Source organism: Ruditapes philippinarum, unplaced genomic scaffold (assembly GCF_026571515.1).
Source record: "Ruditapes philippinarum isolate M1 unplaced genomic scaffold, ASM2657151v2 ctg615_1_1_1_1, whole genome shotgun sequence".
NCBI classification, from domain to species: domain Eukaryota; kingdom Metazoa; phylum Mollusca; class Bivalvia; order Venerida; family Veneridae; genus Ruditapes; species Ruditapes philippinarum.
Window position 1 is genome coordinate 3659 of NW_026853829.1, and position 25396 is coordinate 29054.

The 25396-nt window shown below is 32.3% G+C and overlaps 1 protein-coding gene across 2 annotated transcripts; it reads right to left on the bottom strand.

Moving 5' to 3' along the window:
• Positions 1-1010: 1010 nt before the first annotated feature.
• LOC132738096 (uncharacterized) lies at positions 1011-21229 on the bottom strand. Of its 2 annotated transcripts, none has more exons than XM_060725524.1 (4): positions 20907-21229; positions 3078-3254; positions 2477-2548; positions 1011-1369 (listed from the first exon to the last, which is right to left on the bottom strand). In XM_060725524.1, the coding sequence occupies exons 2-4, from the start codon at positions 3198-3200 to the stop codon at positions 1088-1090; spliced, it is 477 nt and encodes a 158-aa protein (XP_060581507.1). In that variant the 5' UTR covers positions 3201-3254; positions 20907-21229; the 3' UTR covers positions 1011-1087. The 2 variants fall into 2 exon arrangements, with proteins under 2 accessions (XP_060581507.1, XP_060581509.1); XM_060725526.1 differs by lacking the exon at positions 20907-21229 and adding an exon at positions 20547-20665.
• Between the last annotated feature and the right edge of the window lie 4167 nt (positions 21230-25396).

The following is a 25396-nucleotide window of genomic DNA, read 5'->3' on the forward strand; positions in this document are numbered from 1 at the left end:
GCTTATGGTATAGTTTAATTGCAGGATGACATAATACACCCTTCACATTGCTAAATAATTTAAATATAATATGTCTGGGTTGGTAAAAAGTTATATAAGTTATTATTCTTGATTTTTAAACTTAAACTGTTTATATTTGTAGCAGGAAATGATCATATAACAAGAAAAAAGAAGTTCAGAAGTACAAATCATAGAGTATATATTCTATCATTTTAGTGAAATATAGATATTAGACTAAACAAAACAGATAGAAAACCTATAAGAATGAACCGTCTATATATAAAGTAACAAAATGTAAATTAAAGAACCAAATGGCAACAGATAACAGTATGAAATACACAGGTTTGTGCCAATACCTCATTATGAAATAATTGCGTAGATATGTAAATCAGATTTGAAAATGTTATAAACAACATCTTACATGTGCTGAAAGATAACGCTTCTTAATCTTGATATCTTTTTTATGTTTTATAACATTTTATTCAATATACCGATTGTCATGACAAAGCGATAGAATGTTTGCCATAACTAGTGTTGTCATGGGGATTGCTGACTGCAAGATTGGTGATAATATCTACACTGAATCTTGAAGGTACAGCATATGTGACAGTCTATAATTGTAATGACCATTTGCTGATATCATATTCTAATGTCGAGCAAGCAAAAACCTATTGTAAATTATGGTTATAGCATTATGGTTGCCTAAGATAGTAGATATAACAATTTTACGTGTAGAACAAACGAAAAGTTCACGTTGCAGATAAATGTTGAATAAGCAATAATTTGTAAATAAGTGTTGCAAATATTTCAACACTGTGTTTCTATATACAAAACATATTGAATTACTCTCAAAAATAGAGATAAAACATAAGATAACAAATCTATATTAGGATCTAAATGTACAAGAAATCTCTTAAACAAAAAATTGGTTAAATTACTAAAACTCATGACTAAAGCATAGGCAGATATGTTCAATATTCAATACCTTACTAAACTGTTATTCCCGTTAATGGCAAACACTTTTCTAAATATGATAAAGAGAGTCCCCTACATAATATAATATCCTTATTATTCCATAAACAAAGACTCAAACAGGAATGACAACTCCTTTCTTCAGCACGGTTCCGTCTTCTTTCATCACAGCTGGCCATACAGTCCAATCACAAACATGTTTGTCTTTGTCACCTTCTATTTCAAATTTGTTTTTATCAATCATTTCTCCTTTAGGAATCCAGTATATATAGAGAGGGGAATGTTTTAATGAGCACATGTGATATAAGCATCGTATACAGCTGTGTACAAATGACCGAATTGGATTTGTCACGTGGTCCTTGTTAAATGATGGCGGAAGTTTTTGATGAAGATAAATCTGAAAGTAAGTAATAGACGTAAAGATAAATAAGTGATAAATAAATTTTAAGCAAGCAAACCAATCTGAAAGGAAGAAAATATATTAGATATTTTCTTGTTCAAGTGTTATTAAACGTTCCAAATCTTTCCTGCTTGACACAGATTATAAAAATTAATGTTTTTTATTTAAACCTTAGCCCACATCTTACATCAGTAAGAAATGTGTTCTTAGGAAATGGATGCCATTGATTGTCAAAATGTATGTTCAACTTTTTGTGAATATAAACATTCATGCAGGTACATTTTTGGAGTAACACAAAAGTCCAAATATGCTTATTAACCCTCCAATGAATTTGTGAAAAATTATCATGTTGCGTAATTCTAACACAGTCCCATGCCTCCAGTTTTATACTTTTGAAGAAACTCGCGGCACAAGTAAAGAATGTCTCTTGTTTATTAAGGGAGAAAAACCCTCGCAATCTTTTGCATTAGTTGCAGCAAAACACGTAACTCCACATGCTGACAACAATTATTGGAAAATTGCATGGATAAAGCAGTAAATTTCTCCAGAGATGTCCTATCAATATACAAAAATACCCAGGCCCGTAACTTTCTGAAAACTATTATACATTTGGAACCAACAAAGTTATAGACGGAAACAGGACAGACGGACACGAGCAATTCTATATGTCCGTTACTCGTCCCTCCAAGTGGTGGGGCATAATAATTGGGGTGTGAATTATGACCTGATGTTACCATATTTTTTCGCTTTTGTGAAAGATACACGAGTAGAATAGATGTAGCATCTTTACATTATTTGTTTCAAGAGTTTTCAATAAAACAACCCTGACGCATTTACAGTTACATGTGGCACTGGAATATGTGTCAAACTTTTAATATTTATTTCAGATACACTTGTGAGAAATGCTTGCGTTACCAACTTTCTATGAATTTTAGAATAACTTCAGCTTTAAGTTCTAGATAACGGAATATTAACAGAACAATATGTACATAAAGTCTGAAAACAATTAATACTATACAAAACTGAAACCTTACATTTCTTAATCACGTACATCTATCTAAGTAATGTTCCTAAAATACATTAGTTTATAAGTTGATAGTATACCTCAGTCAGCTGCTCTGTTTTTTTCTTGTGGTGTGATTCTTTTGTTTCATTCTGACAGAACTCATATATTCCCTGAAAAATATCACATTACCATGACAACGATCGCCTGATCAGTTCAAAATAAAAGATAGGTTTAAATGTCATGTATATTTATGTGAATGGAGAGTTATGTGTTTGCTATTAGCTTGTTACTCAAGATATGATATAGGTGACAGTGTCAACTTGTAACTGTGACAACAATCCTCACTTTGATGCCAGCACTATTACGTGTTGAGAATTGAGTACGCTCAAGCCGGTGCTAGGGGGGGGCGTGAGGGATGTTGCACTTATTCATTATCCCTCATGTACAGACTCAATCAAACCGAGTCTTCAATTTTCATGTAATGTTTTGTGATTAATGCTTCCGTAGGAGTACTTTGTATCTAGATTTTTATAGTGGTGCTTCGTTACAACAAGTATAATGACAGTATACAATCGCGAATGACATAGCATATCATACTGAGAACTAACTGATACTTTTTAAAGGTAACTATTATACATATGCGTTGATCGACAGATAAGCAAATATAATTATTTCCATTAATATTATCTTAAGTCTTACCCTGACAAGCTGCATTAGCAGATATATAATCTCTTCATCGTGTTTGTGGATTTTCAATGATAGACGAGCTTCCCGCCATTCTTTATTGTATACCTTCCAAAGGTCGTCTGCTATCGCCTCCATCTTAGTTTGTATATTATTATTCGCCCTGACGTGCACTGTCAGTCAATAAAGTCACTGCAATATAAATGAGAAGTTATGAAGTCTTTATGTTGCCACTGCAAATGAGACGCTAAAATATTACTATCCAATGTGTTAATGAAAACAAAAACGATTCAGTTAAATGGTCCTTCACTATTCCGATATATACATCTAATACACATCAGAGAAGCCAGGAATATGGAAAAAACCGCGTTAAATAAAAATTAGAACAAAACAGAACATACTTGCACTTAGTACTGTAGAACATTACCATGCAAAAGAAAAAGAAAATTTTCACACAGTAGCTTCCCCAAGTGACTTTAGTTAGTAATTTCTTTATGTTTAATGAAAACAATCATTATTCATTTGCAATTCAGTAAAACTGTTTTAAAGTAAGTTACGCTACGTTTCAATTATATAATCAAGTCACCCTTACTGCAAGCTTGTTATGATGACGTCAAATATGACGTCATATTTGATCGTTTTGCACGTGTATATGTGCCGTAAGCCGATTTAATGATTATGACTGCACACTAAATGATCACGTGACATTAATATTAATTACATTTGTATCTATTTATATCAACATGTGTATCAATATAATATCACATATTTCCCAATTTATTTAAAGATCCTATAACTCAAATATTTTTATGGCTTTATATCAAAATATGATGCTCAAATGAAGATTTATCAATATTGTAAGTTCAAAAAGCATTATTTATAAAAAAAAATATTAACGAATTAACATTTCATGTAAATAAGGGGGGTAATTAGAAATTGTTTTTCTATAAAGTCTAAGCCTAATTTTTCAAAAAGAAATGAATGCATATATTTTTATTTTTTAGCTAATACGATTTAACATTTGCAGTTATCTTTCCTTTTTATCAATTTGATGCATTTCACTTATATCTGCTTTCGTTACTGAAACATTTTTTCATTCCCATAAAATGATGCAAGATTCCAGTTTTATCGATAATTTTTAAATAATATTTTTATCAATGATTTGGCACTTGGTGTACATGATCTTAAACCAACCCATGTCTACTAAGTTTAAATATTCCTACCATTTTGTACACCCATACTATTTTTATGTCATTTGTTTATTTAACGCTGATTGTTACTGAACAATCATAGTACCTTTTATAACATACATTATAAACAAACATTTATAGCAGGACTTTCCAAGTACACAGTAAAATCTTTCATGAAATGGCTTAGACATGTTTCATGTGTTTGTTTTTTTGTTGTTTTTTTTTGGAGGGCAATGTACGTGTGCATTTTTTTGTGAATGATAATACCATGTGTATATTAAGAATATTATTGAAAGGGCCATTAAACCTTAATTTTTTTTGATCATTTGTGTTCTGTTACACATCTCGAAGCGATACTTTATGCCATCATATATCGGCCATCAGGGAAGTTATAAAGTTATAATGATTTAGTTGACACCGCTTTGTTCACATTTTGTGACGTTAATGACAAATTATTTCACGTTACGCGCTCATTTCTTCCCATTTTAAGCACAAAACAAGCTTTAAATTCAATCCCCAAACATGACAAAACATAACTTGGCTCTTTCTAGGGAGGAATATAATATTCATCTCTGAGCCTTAATGTTAAAAAATTAGCTATCTTGTTGTTTTTATTTGATCAAGTAGTATAATAATACATCGTTTATATAATGTTTAAAATGTGCATAGTCTGGGTGTGTAAAGTAAACTTGAAATATTTATTAAATAACCAGATGAGCTTTTACAACTTTGTGGTGTGTTATTTTAGAAATTTATTACTTTACACGTAAATTATTTGCACAATGACGATAAAACACACTCTGATGATTGTATAAAATTGATCAAATTGAACATATTTAACTTGTGCAATTTCTGGCTTAAAGATAGATTTGCATGCATGACTTAAACTTTACCACATATTATTTTATAAACCAGAAAGATATGTATTCAATTATCGATTCATTTACAAGTATGTAAATTGTAGCGTAACAGTTGAAAAGTGTCAGCACAACAACACAAGTCCCCTTAAAATCAGTTTTTCATAACACAAAGCATAGTCTTTAAATAAAACAATTCAAAGTGCCAAGTTCATCTCGAACTAGCATTTCAGTTTGCCTATTTGTTGCTTATAAAATACGAGAACAAATACCAACAAGGCAGGGTGACGTTCACAAAATGCAGTCCAGAAGGCACCGGAAGAACACATGCATCATAATAAGATACTATTTTAAACTTAATACTATTCATGAAAAAAAGACATATATCATCAACAAAACATTGATTTGTGTTCAAATACGAAAAATGTTTTTCGTGAAATTTGTGACAGTATTTACTATTTTAATTGATTTTCTTTTCAGTTCCTTTTACTCCAATACATGATGTACTATTACGAATTATTTGTAAACAATTTGACAGAGTATTTGTGTGTCCATGAACCTAAATATGTTTTACTACTTGTTTTGTATAGTAACTACGAGTATATTTTAATTGGGTAACTCGGTTATCTGACAAACATTGTTGTAAATAATGTTTGCATTTAATAACCCCAGTGTATTTATATATTTTTAACAAATAAAGTAATAATTTCCGTCTAATGCGTTATTTGTATAAAATATTTCGCAAAATACTACTTGTGGAATAATATATTATATATTGCTTCTCTCATATTTCAACTTTTAAGTTTATTACTTATGAATCAACATTCCCTACTTATAAAGAGTCTAACATAAATTGCATTGAATCAATAAAAAAAATTAATCATGATGGTTTACTCCTATAATTTATTTGAATTTCTGCAGAAATAATTGGTATACAATTAGAGCTTCCTTGATCTGACATATATATGTATGTTTTAATGATAAAGTAGTGAAATCCAATTAAGTGGTAATGGGTAATGTGTGTGTGATTTATATTCGGCGTCATTATAATAAAATTCCAGACAACATCATATTACCAGTCTTCGTATTGCTTTTTATCAGGCATGGCTTATTTGTAGAATGTAATTTCTTATGTACATGACATAACCACATCGTCAATGTACAACTAAACTGTTTGCCTGAGAAAATAGACAGCAGATAAGTGTTTAGATTGTATGTTGTCTGGATAGTTTCAATAACAGTGTTGCCGTATTACCAGTATAACATAACATGAAACCATCGATGGACGCAAATTTGGTTTAACAGTCATTGGGAGAAACGACCGAATGCACCATAATGTCCTTATGTAACAATAATTGAAAACCAGAATCCGCTATTTTCACAAGCATGGGGAACAAATTTTTTTTACATTAAATCTTCTCTCTCACTCTCTCTTTCATTCACGTTTTATTAATGAAGTTGCATGTCAGGGAAAAGTGAAAGGATAATGAAGAAATGTGTCTTTTGAAAAGAGTTTCGGAGAATGTAAATTATTACCATTACAAATTTTAACAGAGTTCCGCTAAATCAACCATCTACTTTTATAGTTATTATTTGATTGGTGTACAATAAAAGTAAAAGCTCGTGTAACAAAAACGTAGCAAACCTGTCAATATTCTATAGTTTCAATTAAACAGGCAGAAAATAACGTACATCTTCTGTATCATCATAAATGATTTATAAAACTATTGCCTTAATAAACGAAACAAGTCAAATAAAACATAATATTAGCAGGTCTTCATATTTCGTTACCATATCATAAATATCATACCCTGACGAAACACTTTGTTATAAAAACTTTTAGGTGTAACTTATGATAAACCTAGAAAAAAAACGCATCGAAAAAAAGTTTAAATCAGGTTAAATTGTATTTTCAAATACAGTATATAAAAAGAAAATAATTTGCAAACATGCTTGATTAATAGAAAACGAGAGGGTCATGATGGCCCTGAAATCGCTCACCTGTATAGGCACCTGGGCCAAGGCCAATTTTAAACCAGGGGCTTTTATTTGAACAAAATTAGAAGATGTTTCATGATAAATATCTAAGCTCTAGCTCTTTACGGTTTTTATAAGAAGACTTTTTAAGTTTTTACTATATACATATAGGGAAAAAACAATGTCTCCCCCCCCCCCCCGGGAGGGGCCAATTTTTTTAACCCCAGGGCTTTAGTTTGAACAAACTAGACACTCACTAGAAGATATTCCATGCTTAGTATCTAAACTATAGCTCTTTGTGTTTTTTTATAAGAAGATTTTTTAAGTTTTTACTATACACATATCAGGAAATCAATGACCCCTGGGGCGGAGACAATTTTAACCCAAGGGCCCTTATTTGAACAAACTTGGTAAACACCTATTAGAAGATGTTTCATGTTAAATATCTTAGCTCTAGCTCTTTGGGGTTTTTAAAAGAAGATTTTGTTAAGTTTTTACAGTATACATAAAGGGAAAAATAATGACCCCCTGGGACGGGGCCAAATTGTACCCCAGGGCTTTTATTGAACAAACTTGTTAAACACCCGCTAGAAGATGTTTCATGCTTTATATCTAAGCTCTAGCTATTTGGGTTTTTTAAAAGAAGATTTTTTTAGTTTTTACTTTATACAAATAAGGAAAATCAAGGACCCTCTGGGGCGGGGCCAATTTTTACCCCAGGGTTTTTATTTGAACAAACTTGGTAGACACCCACTAGAAGATGTTTCATGCTTAATATCTAAGCTCTAGCTATTTTAGTTTTTAAATTATTTTTTTTAGATTTTACTATATAAAAAAGGAAAATCAACGACCCCCGGGGCGAGGCCAATTTTGACCCCAGGGCATTTATTTGAACAAACTTTGTCACTGACTAGATGATGTTTCATGCCAATTATTTTTCGGTTTTCTAAAAGAAGATATTTTAAGTTTTTCTTTCGGTTGCCATGTCAACCAGAGTTTGCTTGAAATTAAATTCTTTGAACAATTTTTAAAGTTGACTACCAAAGGAACATTCCTGTAAAGTATGGATGAAATTGACTCAGCGGTTTATGAGGAGATGTCGTTTAAAGTTAAAGTTTACGGACGGACGAAGGACGGACGGACGCCGGACGAAAAGCGATCACAAAAGCTCACCGTGTAACTTTGTGACAGGTGAGCTAAAAATGGAAAAAAATGCTTTGATTTATTTATTCAACAAGGAACAGCTTGTGATGAAAGATTAAACAACTGCACAAGTTGTCTCTTATAATTACGTTATATCATTCAACTACATGTACTTCTGATTGTAATTATCAAAAGATATAAATATGCTATAACAATTTTCTGTATTTTCCCTCAGATATGTTTTATTATGTCATTACCTCCCTTAAGAGCCTAGAATTATATTCATATGGACTATATTGTGCCAAACTTTAAAAAATTCCACCAACGGGATGTTGCTGGATTTTGAAAAGACCTTAACATTCAAGAAATCATATTAATTCTAAGACACACATCAGTACGATATTCTCATCTTTTAAGTACGCTTTTAAGAAAATTACATGGCTATAATCTTTATTACAATGCTATTAATTACTGCTCATTGGCAATGTCTAGGAATTAAGACTTCAGGCTTTATTTTTTTCAATTACCGTCCCAGACTATAGACTATTCAATATAGGGAATGGGATTTTTTTTCACTTTATTGTTCATTTATTTCCATTATTATGACTTAAGTCAGCTTCTCACTAACTCTAAGCTACAAGTAAAATATAAGAAGATCCGAAACTAAGATGAATTAATGGTCTAAATTATTGTATCATCTGATTTAGAAATGTAATGATTTCAGTTTAATTCCATAAAAAGTCAGAAGTTCTAAATCCAGTGAGTAAATAGGTAACTTGATGTTAGCGTTTAGATGCTATCTCATCATATACTTCCATATCAAAAACACCTAAAAAGGAGTTATCAAAACCTAATAAGGCCTTCAAAACTCTCAATTTGGACTTTGTTACTCCTAAATCGGACGTACATATGCCTACTTAGGACTAAGACTCCTAATTAGTATTTTAAAAGCCAAATATGGATTACGATGAGATATAATAAAGCTATTGTTACTCTTTATTAGGTATTATAAAAGTCCAATTAAAAAATACTCCAAACAACAGTATATAAAAACTCGTTACTATTGCGAAATTATATCTCGGTCTAACGACATGATAATCGCCTTCAACTATACATTAGATTGTTCTATCGACATAAAATATCGTTCCCACGTGATATCATCTCATTCCCACGTTATAAATAAACGTTAATGGAAATGAGATAATATCCCATGGGAACGAGATATTTATTTTAATGGAACGAGATATTTTCTCATTCCTACGAAATAAATAAAAAGTGCATAGATGTGACATGCATGTTTTACATTAACTAATGTAAAACATGCATGTCACATCTATGCACTTTTTATTTATTTCGTAGGAATGAGAAAATATCTCGTTCCATTAAAATAAATATCTCGTTCCCATGGGATATTATCTCATTTCCATGACATGATTACCCCGTTCCAACGAAATAAATAAAGAAATGCAAATGTCTACTCTGTGCCGCCGTGCAAGCTTGTTAAAACTATCATTTCTGTATAGATTATATTGTATTGCAAATGAGTATTACAATGGAAACTGTAACAAGATTCCAAAAAAATTGAGTTTTTGAGAAATAACAATACTAGCATTTCTAAGGCATAAAAGGCCTTTAAACAACATTCAACAAAACTAATCCGTTCCGATGTCCAGCAGAAAATGACATGACTTCAGAAATGAGACGATTTGGTTATAAAGGAGTAGTTTCAAAAAATAGATAAATACAGAATCCCTAAAGATAGCCCAACACGGCAAAATTGAAAATGTTGCAGGCTCGGTTTGATTGAGCCTGTTCATTGACGGTACTAGAAAGTGCAAGTTACCGTCCTCGCCCCCTGCTTAAGCAGAATTCAACATTTAAACATGAAATAGTAAAATTTTGAATTTAGAAACATCCGCAGATGTGTTCATACGGCGGTTATCATGGAACCTTCAATGTGACACTTCCGTGCCATTCCATGAAAAGCGGCGTATGGTCCCCAAGTAATAAAAAGCTTGTGCCCTAAACGAGAAAACAATGGGCGGAACTAAATAAAATGGAATTTTGAAAGGGGATCAGAGGTTATGAAGCCTGCATATCACAGATAAGACGTCAAAATACAAATTTAAAAAGCAGGCAACATATCCTAAGGGTGATTCAACATGTAGATTTATTGGAACCACCCAACTAGAAAATGCCGAAAAGTTGAAACTAAAAATACCACAAGCACAACAATAATGTCGTGCTGAACGATCTTCAAGGATCGAAAATATAACATCATTGAATAAATGTACGGGGAGACTTTTTACAGCCGCCACACGGCACAAATAACACGGATGTGATCATAAAATAGATAAATACAGAATCCCTAAAGATAGCCCAACACGGCAAAATTGAAAATGTTGCAGGCTCGGTTTGATTGAGCCTGTTCATGGACGGTACTGGAACGAGACAACGAGATTTTATCGATTTTTCTGAAGAATGTCACAATAAATATTTAGTGTCTTATTATAATAAATGAATTGCTTTGATTTGTAATAACGAACTGACATGTCGGTCATTATGAATAAAATTTATATGATATATTTGTAGCAAGGCTCTGATTTTGGTTTTATTAGAACACGGTTAGAGAATTTCATGAAATGTCTTAAAAACAAAGTCATGGCGTACCACTATATATAGTTTCACTCTTGTTCAGTGTTATAAAACATAATACAAAACCTCCTCCATACAATATGAATAATTTTGAAAAAAATACAGGAAATGGGTTACCTTACATAATAAATTAACATAATGAATAAATCACAAAACAATCTTTTTTATCAAGGACGCAGCTTTACATTTAAAGTTACTTAAAAGTAGTGTCACTTTCTGAAGTTTTGGTATGAGGTAGTATTTTGTTAAAAGTAACTCTCTTACAACAAATAGTCTGACATTATAAAAAGTTTAATGTCATTATTTTAATGCAAGCTAAAGAATGTACAGATTTAGGCACTTAATTGCTTTATTTATAATTGTATTAAGTATTGTTTTATGAGTTTATCTGAGTGTTCTTATTTCGCTAACGTGCCTAATTCATATAACAGTTGAAACATTGTGTACATCCATCAACTTTTTATTTGCACATGTTTATTCTAAAAAAAAACTTACATATTGCACAATTCACAAGTTTCTAAACTTAATTAATTATTTGTATTTGTATTTCTGTTTTCATGTAATCCATTGTGTTAATCATAAGATACACTTTTTGTAAAAAGAAAAGAATCTCCATATATGATCTAAAGGATATGGAAACCATTTGATTATAAAATATTTGTAATGTTTTAGTATATTCCGACATTTAAAGACTTTCATGAAGGTATCGAGTTCCAACGCCTTTTCCTGTCTGTGTTCTGATGTAATTATTGTGTTTGCTGTTATAGTCTAATCTGTATCTCAACTTGTGAAAACGGAACAAATCGGATAAAATATGATAAACATATAAAAAGAACATCATATAAAATCATATACAAGTTGTCTTTTTCTTTGATATTACTAATCCAAATAGTCCGGACTATTTCTTTGAAGCCAATGTCTGGAAGTTATCCAAACTTGATACGGAACTTCCCTACAAAGAGGTGTTTTGTTGTCGATCATTGAATATTTGCGGTGGCCAAATGTAGTAGTTTATTTGTCTGTTCCCAACCCAAAGGCCAAGATTAGTTCGACCCTATGGGGATTTTTTCATGTGACATCAGTTCTAGCTAGTTCTAGGTAGTGGGAACGAGGTTGGATCAAATAAGCTTCAAGCTGTCATATTAATCTAGCTAACATATACATGAGCATACTGAATGATCCGGACTATATAAAAGCTGAAAAGCATTTAAAAAGCTTTTTAACAAAAACATGTCGATACTATGCAGACATTGGTAGTAAAGCTCCCTGTTAAGTTTGGTTTTATATAAATCAGTCGGCCAAACACAAATCAAAGCTGAGAAATAATGGAAGGACAAAACTTTGTGTAAAGTCCTAAACCCGGAACATATTATTAATGCGCACACTTGCTTTGGATAGTAAAGTTTCCTAAGAAGTTTAAATTAATTATAGTTACAGGTTGCTATAAAAGAGTCCTGACAAAAAATAAAAGCTGAAATGGCATGGTGGCATACATTTGTAAAGAAGACATTGAACCAGAACATGCTGCAAATATGCACACCTCCTTTAGGTAGAGAAGCTTCTTTGGAAATATCGTTCAGTAGTACGTGGTTGCTAAGAAACAGATAAAACATAAAACATTAAGGATGCACAGACGAACGGACAAAGCGGTAATGCTTGTAATCATATAATGCTATTGAGGTTTAGATATTTGTATATTTTGTGGAATAACAATTTTATAACTTATGTTGGCAGAGGAAGCATTGCAATTAATTGTAATACAGTACAATATATATTCATTTCACTCATAAGTATTAACATTATTATTCATTCTAACACTATCAGAATATTTTCTATAAAAACAAAGAAGACCCGAAGCGTGCATTATTCTACAACAATGCACTCGCCGTTCTTATTATCTCCCTGTGTATTTTCACATTGAGGACGCCATTTTGTTTGAAAAATCTGATAAATAAAAAAACAATTTTTTGTCGAATTTTGTTGTGAAAACTATCTAGAATGAAAGAAAATGGTCTAACTAAGAAAATGAATCCGAACACCATTATCTTTAATTCAGTCGATGTACAGACGTTTAAAGTGTTGTTTACGTGACGTCACAATGTAGCGCCAAACAGCACGTGCAAAACAATCAAAATCAAGTACGCAATTTTAATGTCGCAAACGAGTTAAGTTTTACATTTATTTCACTTTAAATAATTTGTGTTTCGCTTGAAAAATTATAGAGAGAAATAAAATAAACAAACAACGTTTAAGCGACGTTTTCAAAATTCGTTATTCTCAAAAAGTTTCTACACACGGTTGATTTAACGACAGTTTTTTCAGCCCACTGGAACAGCTTTTAAAGAACGTTTCTATTGGAAACTGAGGCGAAAACAAATTTAACCATCATTAACAATACATTTATATTTTTCTTGACGTGTTAGAAAGAAATAAATATTAATTCTTCGTGCATTATTGTATAATAATGCACGTTTTTCGTTCAAATGCTTTGTTATTAACCACTCAGGCCTATCGGCCTTCGTGATTATATTACTACGCATTTGAACTCAAACCGTGCATTATTCTACAACAATGCACTCAGAATTGATATCTATTTCCTAAATGAATTACGTCATACCAGTGGATTCTTCTTTCTTAACATTCTTAAGAAAATTCCATGATTGTAATTGTGAATTTATTTTATTGACAACGTGTAGGAAGAATGTCGTAAGCTTTAACCTCTTTAGAGTACAGCTCTAGACAAACGTATATAGAGGATATTGAATGAGTGTAGGTTTAATACTAAATTTATTGAACGAGTTGAATAAAATCATATTATGCGAGCCTCTGGCGAGCATAATATTGTTTTATTCAACGAGTTCAATAAATTTAGTATTGAATCTACACGAATATAATATTCTATTTATCACATATATAAAATAAGAACGGTAAACTGTTAACAAGAGTCATTTTTCTTTGACGCGCCTATAGTGTAACGCTAACATTAGCGCGCTTTAACGTTATGTTTATAGTGCAAATGACGTGACGTCAAAGTGTTATTACACTAGTGTAATATCGTCTAGTGTAATATCGTTTTTATTAAATGGCTTTATTACACTCCTGCGCCGTGGTTTATGTGATAAACGTATTTGAATCATTTGTATTAATGATTAACTATTATGTATCAATAATGTATATCTTGCCAGAAAGCCTGGGTAATCTTACATAAGATTAAATACAAATCAAATCAAATACATTTCGTGATATATAAATACAAAAAAAATCAAGAAAATGTTCTGTTCCACAACTTCCGGAGACATTCCATATATTGCCTGGAAGTCTGGGTAATCGTACATAAAAAACTTAACTTGATATAAATCAAATACATTTTATGTTATATAAATACATATAAAACGTTGAAGAAAATGTTCTGTTCAACAACTTCCGGAGACATTCTAACCGAATGTGCCTGGGATCTGATTAAGCTGGAAGTTTGCAATAATTTATTCTCTCAATTATTCAACTTAACCTTTTCCGTCATTGAGCATTATTAATGTTCTATATTCTCCATATATTTAGATCACATTGTCGATTATTCTTAGTTAAATGACTGGGTTCTACCACGAGACGTTGATGAAAGAACGTACAGTCCTTGCATATGAAGTAGCGGGGACATAACTTGAACATCTGTAGGAAATGTAGACATGCGTTGTAAATGATAAATATGTCCATCAGAGACAATAAATTTTAAATGATGCAAAACAGAGTCAATTACAAAAAGGTTCGGCATAAATAATAGCCCAGGCATTCTTAAACTTCAACTTTGAACAAATACGTTTTGACATTAATCATATAGGCTTTAGCGCAATATTATAAAGCAAAATGTTTCGACATTTCCTACCCAATAGTATTTTTTATTTACGTAATGTATTGTGAGTACTACTATTTATAGTTAAACAGTAAGGGGATAAAGCTTTTCTCCATTTCACCCGTTGACCATCGTGCCTATACATATGACAGGAGTAATGCATAAACATCTCCATTAAAATGGCGTGTAATTGGAATATAAGAATGCAATGGAGTGGCCACTTCCATAAAACAACTTACAATCATTTTACGAAAACCATTTCAAGTTTGATTGAGTTGCTGTAAAATTGGACAATTTCCTGCAATTGACCTCCAACTTCCCTACATTAATCACTCAAAACAGCGTTGACTGGTAGCCTTTATCAATTATTGTACCAAATCTTACAGTGGTATATTCTCACACGGCACCGTCTGACAATATTGACAATATTAATCTCACAAGGGATAAGAGAACTACATTCCTAAAGGATTCATTAATTCATAACGGAACATGGCTATGTCTAACAAAGTCATAGTAAAGAGGTACAGAACGTTGAACAATAGAAATACAATGAACAATGTATATGATTTTTATTACCGTGTTTGCCTAACAGGTGGCAGTATCAGAATTTGGACACCCCACCCACCCGGCCCCTGGACCCCTGCTACAACCCTGAAAAAATCAACTCTAATATGAAATTAGGCAAAGCCTATGAACGGGGAAGTCGGTAAAAAATCCTTTCATTTTTTCCGTTTTAAAGGTGTCATTCGGTATTATATATACTCGCTTCCGTTTTCACTCGGAACACTCGACGATTATTATTAATCCGAAAAGTTGAGATTTGTTCCGTTATCGGAATACCCCGCCTTTTATCATTGAGTTACATTGTAAATGGCGGCGCCAGACTAGAACTGACACTGAAAATTTCATTGATAGGTATAGAATTCTATATATTTTTTAATTGTTTTTTTTATTTGATTTTCTTTTAAATATACACGTGTAGTCTATAGCCGGGCAAGCCAAAGCCCGGACCCGCTTCGCGGGCCCGGTCTTTGACTTCCCCGTATAATATACCAAATACATAATCCGTCATAATTTTCAAAACATTGTTTACTTAAAACAAGTCACTTATATTATCCATTCAATTACTTTATCAAACAAACGTATGTACTAGAAAGATAAAGGTAGTATCGGTATATCTATAGATGAAAACAAAAGATAAATGTGAATACAATATGTCGTTCAAACTTGTAAGTTCTCCTATTTTTGTGTAACTACTGGTATATATCGAGGGCTAGATACTAAACAGTTGTTACCCATCCATGCTTAAAAGGAGATGAATATCGCTTAAAACTATGACAACTTAATCCTTAATTTCCTGAATGTGTGTAAATTTGCCAAGCTTTACACTTCAATCGTTCCATTCAATTTCAATAATTTTCAATATTAAACCATCCAAAAGTAAGCTAACAACAGTGTTGAGGTTGGTCAGACTACATGGATGTGCAGCTTGCCCTCGTTTCATACTACCTCCAAAGGATAACCACTTCCGGTTTCAGCTAGTTGAGTGTTAACGATGACAGAAATACCGGAGTATTTCTGTCAGTGTAGTCCAGTCGTTTTCGATGATATTCTTGTAACTCATTTTACGTCAAATGAAACTTATAATTTTACAATAAGAACTGCAATTATCGTTCTTCTGTTGCAAGAAACTGCAATGTTGAAAATTATGTAAATTGAGAAGCATATCTATAATGCTTTGTAACTATTTCATATAAGTTTCCATCAACAAAATTCATTTCTCCTCAAATACATTTGAACAAAGCATTGTTTTGTGAATAGCAATGAGGAATCAGACGTCTTGGCAGCATACAACAGTTTCCAGACAATGTCAGATGTATCGATGTACTGATTACTGTTCATTAATGTCAGACGTAATGTACACATTATACCTGAATACCAAGTAACCATGTCATACACCATTTTCCTTGTCTTAAATATGCTTTTAAAAAAAGAGCTGACGGCATTTAAGATTGAGTTGATGTAATGTAAATTTAAGAAGCATGCAGTTGTACGTTGCACTACTGAAAGCACGAAAACACGAATAAATATTATAAAGAAAGTAAGAGGAAATCTATTAGCTCAGATGAACTACCTTGAAATGCCATTGAAACCGAACATGATTAATTTGTGCTTTTATGACTAATGCATGATAACCAAAATATAGTTTTCCATGAGTATAATTTGTTTTAATCAGTGATATATGTATAATAGTATATGATGCTGATGTTCAAAGTATTTCTTAATCTCAGAAGCATTTATATTTAGACAAAAATTACTTACGAGTCACGCTTAATTCCTTGAATGGTGAAAACACGATATGTTGCAAACAAGATAAATTACAGTGTGAATAAATTTAAAACAAAATTGTGATTTTATGATAAAGAATCAAATAGTTATAAAATGTTTATGTCGTTATAACAAACAAAATTGTTGTCAATGCCTCAGACCATGACGTTATTAAATGTAAATAAATTATGACAATGTTTTCAAGGAAATAATAGGAAAAGCCGTTCGCGTAGGTGAAGCTGTCTTATTTGCTTTTTCAGATTTCATTAAAATATCATCCCAACAGATATCTGAATCAGATTGCATTATAACATTGTTGAATAAAGAGAAATCCCCATGGTCTTCGAGCAAAGAAAGAATGCATCATATGCACGCTGATGAAATTGTAATCTCGAGCAAAAAGATAGCTCTATGGAGATACTGTATTAAAAATACAACTTTCAATTCAATCCACTTTATCATATATGTACACATTTTCTGTATGTGATGAAGCATTGTAAGTTGATAAAAGATAAATATGTTCAAGCAAACATTCAGTGTATAAAGCAATGTGTGTTATTTAATTTGTTTGTTTGTTTGTTTGTTTGTTTGTTTGTTTGTTTGTTTGTTTGTTTGTTTGTTTGTTTGTTTGTTTGTTTGTTCGTTCGTTCATTCGTTCCTGGAAAACCAGTTACAACAAATTTCTCCAAAATTCAAATACATTTCAGTAACAACCACAGTTAAATTGGTGTCTATGTCCAAGTAATGTGCTGTCCATTAACACTTTTAAATTCACAAATTTAGACTCAACATTATTGGACAGTAACAATTATTTGAACTTTGAATATATCAAGTAAAGAACTGTTCAAGAAATGAATATTCAAAAGTCATTTGAATTCAAAGGTGAAATGTAATTTAAGGAATCGATACAACTTCCAAAGTAAATTAAGGAATGGGAGTCACCAATATTCTAGAGGGATACATAAAAACTTTGACAAATGAGATGGTTTTCGCCACATTAAAAAACAACATTTATGTCTACCAAAACAAATAAATGTGTTTTACCGAACGTATTTCATTATCCTCCATAAAATACATCTTCAATGAGTTACGGGTATTTGGGAATAGTATATCTGAGATTCGTTAATCATAAAACTGAACCGTGTATTCAAAATAGCGTGCATGATATACTTTAATAGCTTTCAACATGAAAACATAATAACTCGCAACATTCCATGCCTTGGCTGAGGCAAAACCAAAATATATATTTTCGATAAAGGTTTTCAATTTTATACAGCATAATTGGCTTCAATGTATTCACATATTAAGCATATAAATTACTTTAAAAACCAAGACCAATCTAGAGACGTTGTTCCACGATTTATAAAATATAATTTAACAGAAGTATCAATTACTAATGTTTCCATATCTATAATGTAATATGGTTAAAAAAATTAATCCCTAAGGAAAGGCATGACATTTTGTTGAAAAAATAATTAAATGTCAGTATTATTATGAAAAGTCTGAGAGAAGAATATTTTATAGACTCAGCTTCTATATGTAGATGATAGCATTACATTGTGCTGCGTGGAAACTTTCTCCATTATATATGTTGCAAACTGATAATTAACGAGCACTAGTTCTATAATCGAAGACAGTACCACAGTTATTTTACCTTATGTCAACAAATAAAAGGAAGTAAATTGTTCATTGCTTTATTGTCATTTTGTTGTTGTTGTTGTTGTTGTTGTACAGTTATCCTAAAATATTATGTTCAAGTTCTTGCTTTGTGTTTAACTGTACTTGGTAAAGGCATATAATTTCATGAATGAATTATGGGTATCATGCCATGATTTGACAATCATACCAGATATGTAATACAATGGTGAAGAAGTGTATCAAAATCTGTACTTGGTCAATACTAATGCTAATATGTTTTTTTTTTTTCAGAAAATATATTGATGTGCATTAAACATACTTCTCTCATGATTAACTTGATTATCCTTTTGCACAAATCAATACAATTCTAGACCTCTTGCATACGTTTAAGAAAATTGTGCGATATCAGCCATTGACAGTGTGAAGGACGCACTTTAATCATTGCTTTGAAAATGTGAAGGACATTAAATGATTGCATTCACAATGTGAAGTACGTAAAATGGATGCATTCTCACTTTGAAATATGTCAAATGGAAACATTCACAATGTCAAGAGCGTAACATTAGTGAAGGGCGTAAAATAAATGCATTCACTATGTGAAGGACGTAATTTTGATGCATTCAACTTCCATGCCAATTTTATATATAATTTTATTATGTTTTTGTAACCTATAATTATTTTAATTTTGACAAATCGTAAATCCAATTCTAAGATATGTCAGAATATTCTTTCATAAGAAAGTTAAAAAGTAGCGAATAATTAAACATAATTTAAATACATGTACGTTGCATAACAATTAATCTGTGTGTACTACACATTAAAATCTACACAACATGCTGGACTTGTAAAGCTAATAAATTACAAATGGAAGGATTTTTTTCAGTATGATTATGCCATAGATCAAATTACCTCACACTGAAACGATCCGGGTAAAAACCACTAGGGGTATTGACAAACTATAAACGTTGAGGTTATATATCTGTGGCAAATTTTAAACACATACATGTGATAATATAGTCTGTTATCATATAAAAGAATAGTGAAAATTGGGTTCTGCCACTAGTGATTTTCAGTGAATATTATATACATGTATTAGATTGTGTTCCTTTAAGATTGGCAAGTGTTACGAACTTGACTGCAAATTTCCTCAGCTTCAATCATTTAACAAGTTAACAAGTAGCATTGTGCAAACCTTTGATGATAAAATTACCAAGAGAATAGCGTCTGACAAAATCAATCTTACAAAGGATATGAAAACTGCATTTGTAAATGGCTCGAAGCAGCTTATGTCTCGCAAAGTCATGTTAAATAAGCGAAGTAAAGAACTTGATGCGATTTCAAGAATTTATATGCCAGCTGTAGTTTTTATTTGCAAAGAATAAAATAAACGACCGCCTGTCGTTCATTATATATTTTCTCCAATATACGCTATATGAAACAATCATAAAGTAATCTTATACATGCTTTTCCTGCAATCGGTCGATAGTAATTATTCTTTCACAGAGCTTACCTTTTCATACTGCAAAAATACTACTAGAGGACATGTCATTCTCCGTAACCTTGACATTTTCAGTTTAATATATGTTTCGTTTTGTATCTATACAATCATGTACAGTATTTTAGAAAGTGATGTGCAAATAGTTATGTTAATTGAAGCATTTACCATGGGATAGCTGTTTACAGTACTTAAAAGATACTATACACCATTCCGCTGTTTTTATTTATCACATTAATTCCTAATAGAATGAACTACACACGAAACACTAATGACATAATTAATAAAGCAGATACGTATGCAGAAAGATACCTATGTAACATTCTAACAGCCTAAATAAATGGGGTAACTGACCTGTAAACTCCTGTATAACCAAATATTTGATAATCATAGCTACCTCAATCTACATATGCTTCAAATTTATAAGTAAATAATTAAATAGCAGGTTATAAATGTAAACAAAATAGATCTACAATACTTAAACGTTTGTAAATAAACATTGTCAACTACTGCTATATATTCAAGATACAGAACATATTAAATAGAGAAAGAACTCTATTGTATGAAAAACATGCATACATTAACAATTTATATTATAAAACAGGTGTTTATTTAGTGCTGTGCGGTTACCAAAGTGGTAAAATACATGCATATTTTCTAACGTTACAAAAACTTCCGGTTTAAAGATTACTACAATTCAAAATGAAAGCATACCTTAAAATATCCAATCGGCTTGTTTAAACTATTCTATAACAGTTAATTATCCTATAACTAAATATATTCATATATGATACACCTTTCACTGTCACATTTTAAATACTATGCGAGCGTAAATGTTCTCAATCATTAAAAACTGGGTCAAGAGTCTTAAAGCAAAACAGATAATCAACACAAATAACTCCCGAGTTTACTGTTCAACATGAAATCGGCGAACTGTTTAATTTTTGGCTATGCTCCGCATGTCCAATGTGTGTATAGAATAAATATGCAAAGAGCAGTGTACTCTCTATAAAGTTGATAATATAATGTACGGTATTAGCAACTTGCTAACAAGTAGTTATTATATTAGCAGGTTTACCAATTCTCTAATAACTAATGCAGTGTATTATTATCGTAGCTATTTTATAATAATGAAAAAAAACTTTTTATCTGTTTTAGTTTTATCTATACAATAGAACGACCTATACATATAACTACATCAAGACAGAGTCCATTCTGTCCAAAAGTATTTGAACGACACTTAAAAAGGATTTTAGGCGAATATTTTACCGACTAAAGAGAAAGTAACAATGTCTTGTACCATTTAAGTTAATATATTCTTTCATTTTACATAATTATTCAGCCACTTCAGTAACCTATTTTGCCTCATTTATAAATGAATAATTTGTTATGGGTATGAACTACATTGTATTTTTACCAACATTTTATGCTCGTTTTCTTCTTCTTCTTCTTTTTAATGACGAAAACACACCTTCAAATTAAATAAATATAGAAAGTATATTTTTATATTTTTTCTCCTCTGCTTTTATAAGCTATCCCAGTAAAAGATCACTTTCACCTGGGACAGAAGATAACTTCTGTCCCAGCTCGCTTGTCCACTATCCCCATGAGAAACGAACATATTGAATAAATCGCGGTAAAGTATTATACTTGACAGATTAATTTCATTGTCAGACAGGCATTGATTAAATAAAATCTTAGAAATCAATTCTTGTTCTTTTCTTGTGTATATTGCACTACAAACTTCTCATCAACAGTTGGCGCTTTCAGCAATTAGCCTGTCCAGCATTCCTGGGTAAAAGAGCTACTCCACCTTTGCGATAACCACATGTTTCCAATCAGTGGATTTAATCAGTAAAATATGTATCGTGGTGTAATTAATAGCGAAAAAACTGTGTATTCAGTCTTTATATAATTTTGCCTAATTATATATTTGCTGACACAATGATTTCCATACTATCATCTTACTTCGTTAAAAAAATGCTGTCAGCAAAGTATAACAACTTAATACTCTGCAATCTGTATCGATAGGCATAATTTGTTATTTGCGGGACCTTAATGGGATTTTTTAATTATTACTTTGGTTTAAAAATATTTATTTAAGCTCGATTGCGAAACATGTTCTTGCAACTTATATTAATCACTTTCGAGTCCGCTTCCTGGAACCAACCAGTACTGGTGTCATATGAAGAAACATGGTCGTGACCCGAGTAGGGCTCGAACCCATGACCTCTGGGTTGAGAGGCAGACTCCCACCGCTTCCCCACTACTCAACGTGTAAGATGAATATATTGTTGTGAATCATATACCTTAAATGTCGAATGTAACAATAATTCTAAGCATCCATCTTATTTATATTTCAATGAATAAATACATACATGTACTTGCTGAATTGTGAAACGGATCTCTCTGCGAAAGTTTTGATAGTTTTGAAGTGCATTCTTTAATGGACATATGACTACAAGAATGTGACATGGAACCGTTATAGAAGCAGATTAAAGGCACATTATGACTCAGAAATCCACATTTTTTCAATTCTTTAGAAATGCCAAACATGTGTTTAAAATGTTTTAATAATGGATTTAGAGTAAAACTATGTTAGATGTTTAACAAACGAAGAAGTAGCATTGAACGTGCAGTAATGTATCATAAAGGTAGCAAAATGTAAACAAAGTAGTATTTTCACTTCCATACAAAATACATATTCACTATTATTATACCAATTGCTCATATAGCAACAGAAGCAAATGTTAGTTAATTTATACTAGTATGGCAAATGAGTAATGTTAAGGAAACTGTAAAAGATACGAAAAACAAGGGTTTTGATAAATAAAAACGATAGCATATTTGAGGCATAATGAGGCTTCAAGAAAATTACAATTCATTTCATAGGTCTCACTCTTGTATTGATCTGTATGCGAGACATACCTATATTCTATTTTAAGATACAGAAAATCACTGGTGATATACATGTATTTGTAATATACATGTAGTATCAAAATTGCTAGGCATGTTTCATTTTTGATTTTCGTGTACACTGTGCAAGTGTAATTCAGGTCCAGCTAAGCGGAGAGTCTCGGGTCATACCTGACGGTATGGCTTTGATATATGACATTTTCTTAAATGATAACAAATGATAGACATTTTAATAGTGCAATACTTCTTTTCTCTACAAATTGTTCAAATTCTAATGTCGCCATGGTAATTTTCATGATGACGATATTACATAGCATTCAGGAATAATTATTGTTAACTATACAACCAATAATACAATACCTGCTGCTCTATTATGGTATGTTTTGTTATATACAATGTACATTAACTCGCATTTGAAAACGCATGAGTTGCAATGTGTTGACCATGATTTGGTCGGTTTGTTTCTTTCTTGTGTTGCACTATCCTGGAAAATAAGTATCTTTGTGAAAATGTCGGAATTACATATACTACTCAAAATTTGCTAAGGGTCACTTTTTCTACAGTGCGTTACTTTTGTGTATTTGTAATAAATGTGAAAATTTATTAAAAGGAATTAAATATAATTAGTTACGAATTGATTTTTATGTTCCTTGGCGTGTGCCTGTTGCGGAAAGAGTGTGCTGGGCCAAAATCAACATTTTGGAGATCACAAAGTGGGGAAAAAATCTTGCAAATCAGGAAATGGTTGGTGTAGGGTGCTTAATACCGAGTATGCTGTCCGCGGGCATTAATTACTGTCTGGCATCGCCGCCGCATGCTGCTGATGAGCCTGCGGACCTTGTGATGAGGAATCTGGGCCCATTCCTCTATGATTGCATGTCTTAGCTCCTGAACTGTTGTTGGTTGGACGTGGCGTGAAGAAATGGCTTTCTGCAGCATATCCCAAGCATGCTCAATTGGATTTAAATCCGGGGACCTCGCTGGCCAATCCATGCGGACTATAGTTGCCTCCTCAAGATATCGGTTTGTGATGTGGGCTCTGTGTGCACGGGCGTTGTCATCCATAAGAATGAAATCAGGGCCGACTGCGCCAGCGTACGTGCGTACATGGACGTCTAAGATTTCATTGACGTACCTTACTGCCGTCAGTGTACCGTTTTCAATGATGTGTAGGTCCGTTTTCCCCTGAGCGCTTATTCCCGCCCACACCATGACTGAACCCCCCTGCATAAACAGTCGCGTTCAGCAACGCATACTGGAGCTAAGCGTTCATTTGGACTTCTCCAAACCCTAGCCCGTCTGTCCGTGAAGTCCACACAAAACCTTGACTCATCAGTGAAGAGGACCGTGGTCCAATCATTAACTTCCCATTTGTAATGAGTCTGCGCCCATAGCAAACGCTCTTGAATATGGCGTTGTGTCAAAGGAATGCGAATTGCTGGCCTCCGTGATCTCAACCCAGCATCATGCAACCTGTTTCTAACAGTTTGTGTGCTTACACGCACACCAGTTGCATTATGAAAGTCGTTATGTTAGGTCGTAGCGTTCGAGAACTGTGGCGCCTGGCCTGAAGGACAATAAATCGGCCCTGGACTTGAGTCGTTGAACGTTTCCGACCTCCGGCTTGACCCTGCAAGACATTTCCAGTCATTTGGAATCGGTTCCATATCCTGGAGAAAACGCTCTGGGATACCCCAAAGACATGGGCAATGTGCCTTTGTGAACGGCCAGCTTCCAACATTCCAATACCCCTGTTCATCTCATCTTCACTAAGACGACGTCTAACCTGTCGATTTGCCATAGTTTGTTAATTTTAAACACAGTTTTACAATAAAACGAGAAAAGTCTTGCTGCTTGTACAAGTGAAAGCACGTGACCATAAAACACCAAATTTCCATGCTTATGCTTTTCCACTTTAGCTAGCTGGATAGCTTTACCACATTAGGAATCCAAAGACGCTGGCGCGGCTCGAACCTACAGCTGTGAGAGGCAAGTGGTTTGAAGTCAACGACCTTAACCATTCAGCCATGGACTGAAATAGAGCTTCACATAGACAGACCATGATCATAGTACAACACAACAAGTTTAATAACATTTTGGCTCTTTATTTATAAATCCGGGGAAAATAATAATATTTTATATATACTTTTACTTTTTCTTAGGGTTTGTTTACAAATTTGTTTGAAAGGGAATATTTTATAGCGTGTTTGATTTTTTTTTTTTTTTTTTTTTTTTTTTGTCTCAGGCGAAATGTAACTTGAAAGTTGGAGAAAAAGATATTAATAAGG

Bases quoted from the DNA above. Each gene is read 5' to 3' on its own strand.
- LOC132738096 (XM_060725524.1), bottom strand. From the start codon at position 3,200: ATGGAGGCGATAGCAGACGACCTTTGGAAGGTATACAATAAAGAATGG. The intron at 2,549-3,077 runs GTAAGACTTAAG...GATATTTTTCAG, and splicing joins TGCTAATGCAGCTTGTCAGG to GGAATATATGAGTTCTGTCA. The intron at 1,370-2,476 runs GTATACTATCAA...ACTTACTTTCAG, and splicing joins AAACAGAGCAGCTGACTGAG to ATTTATCTTCATCAAAAACT.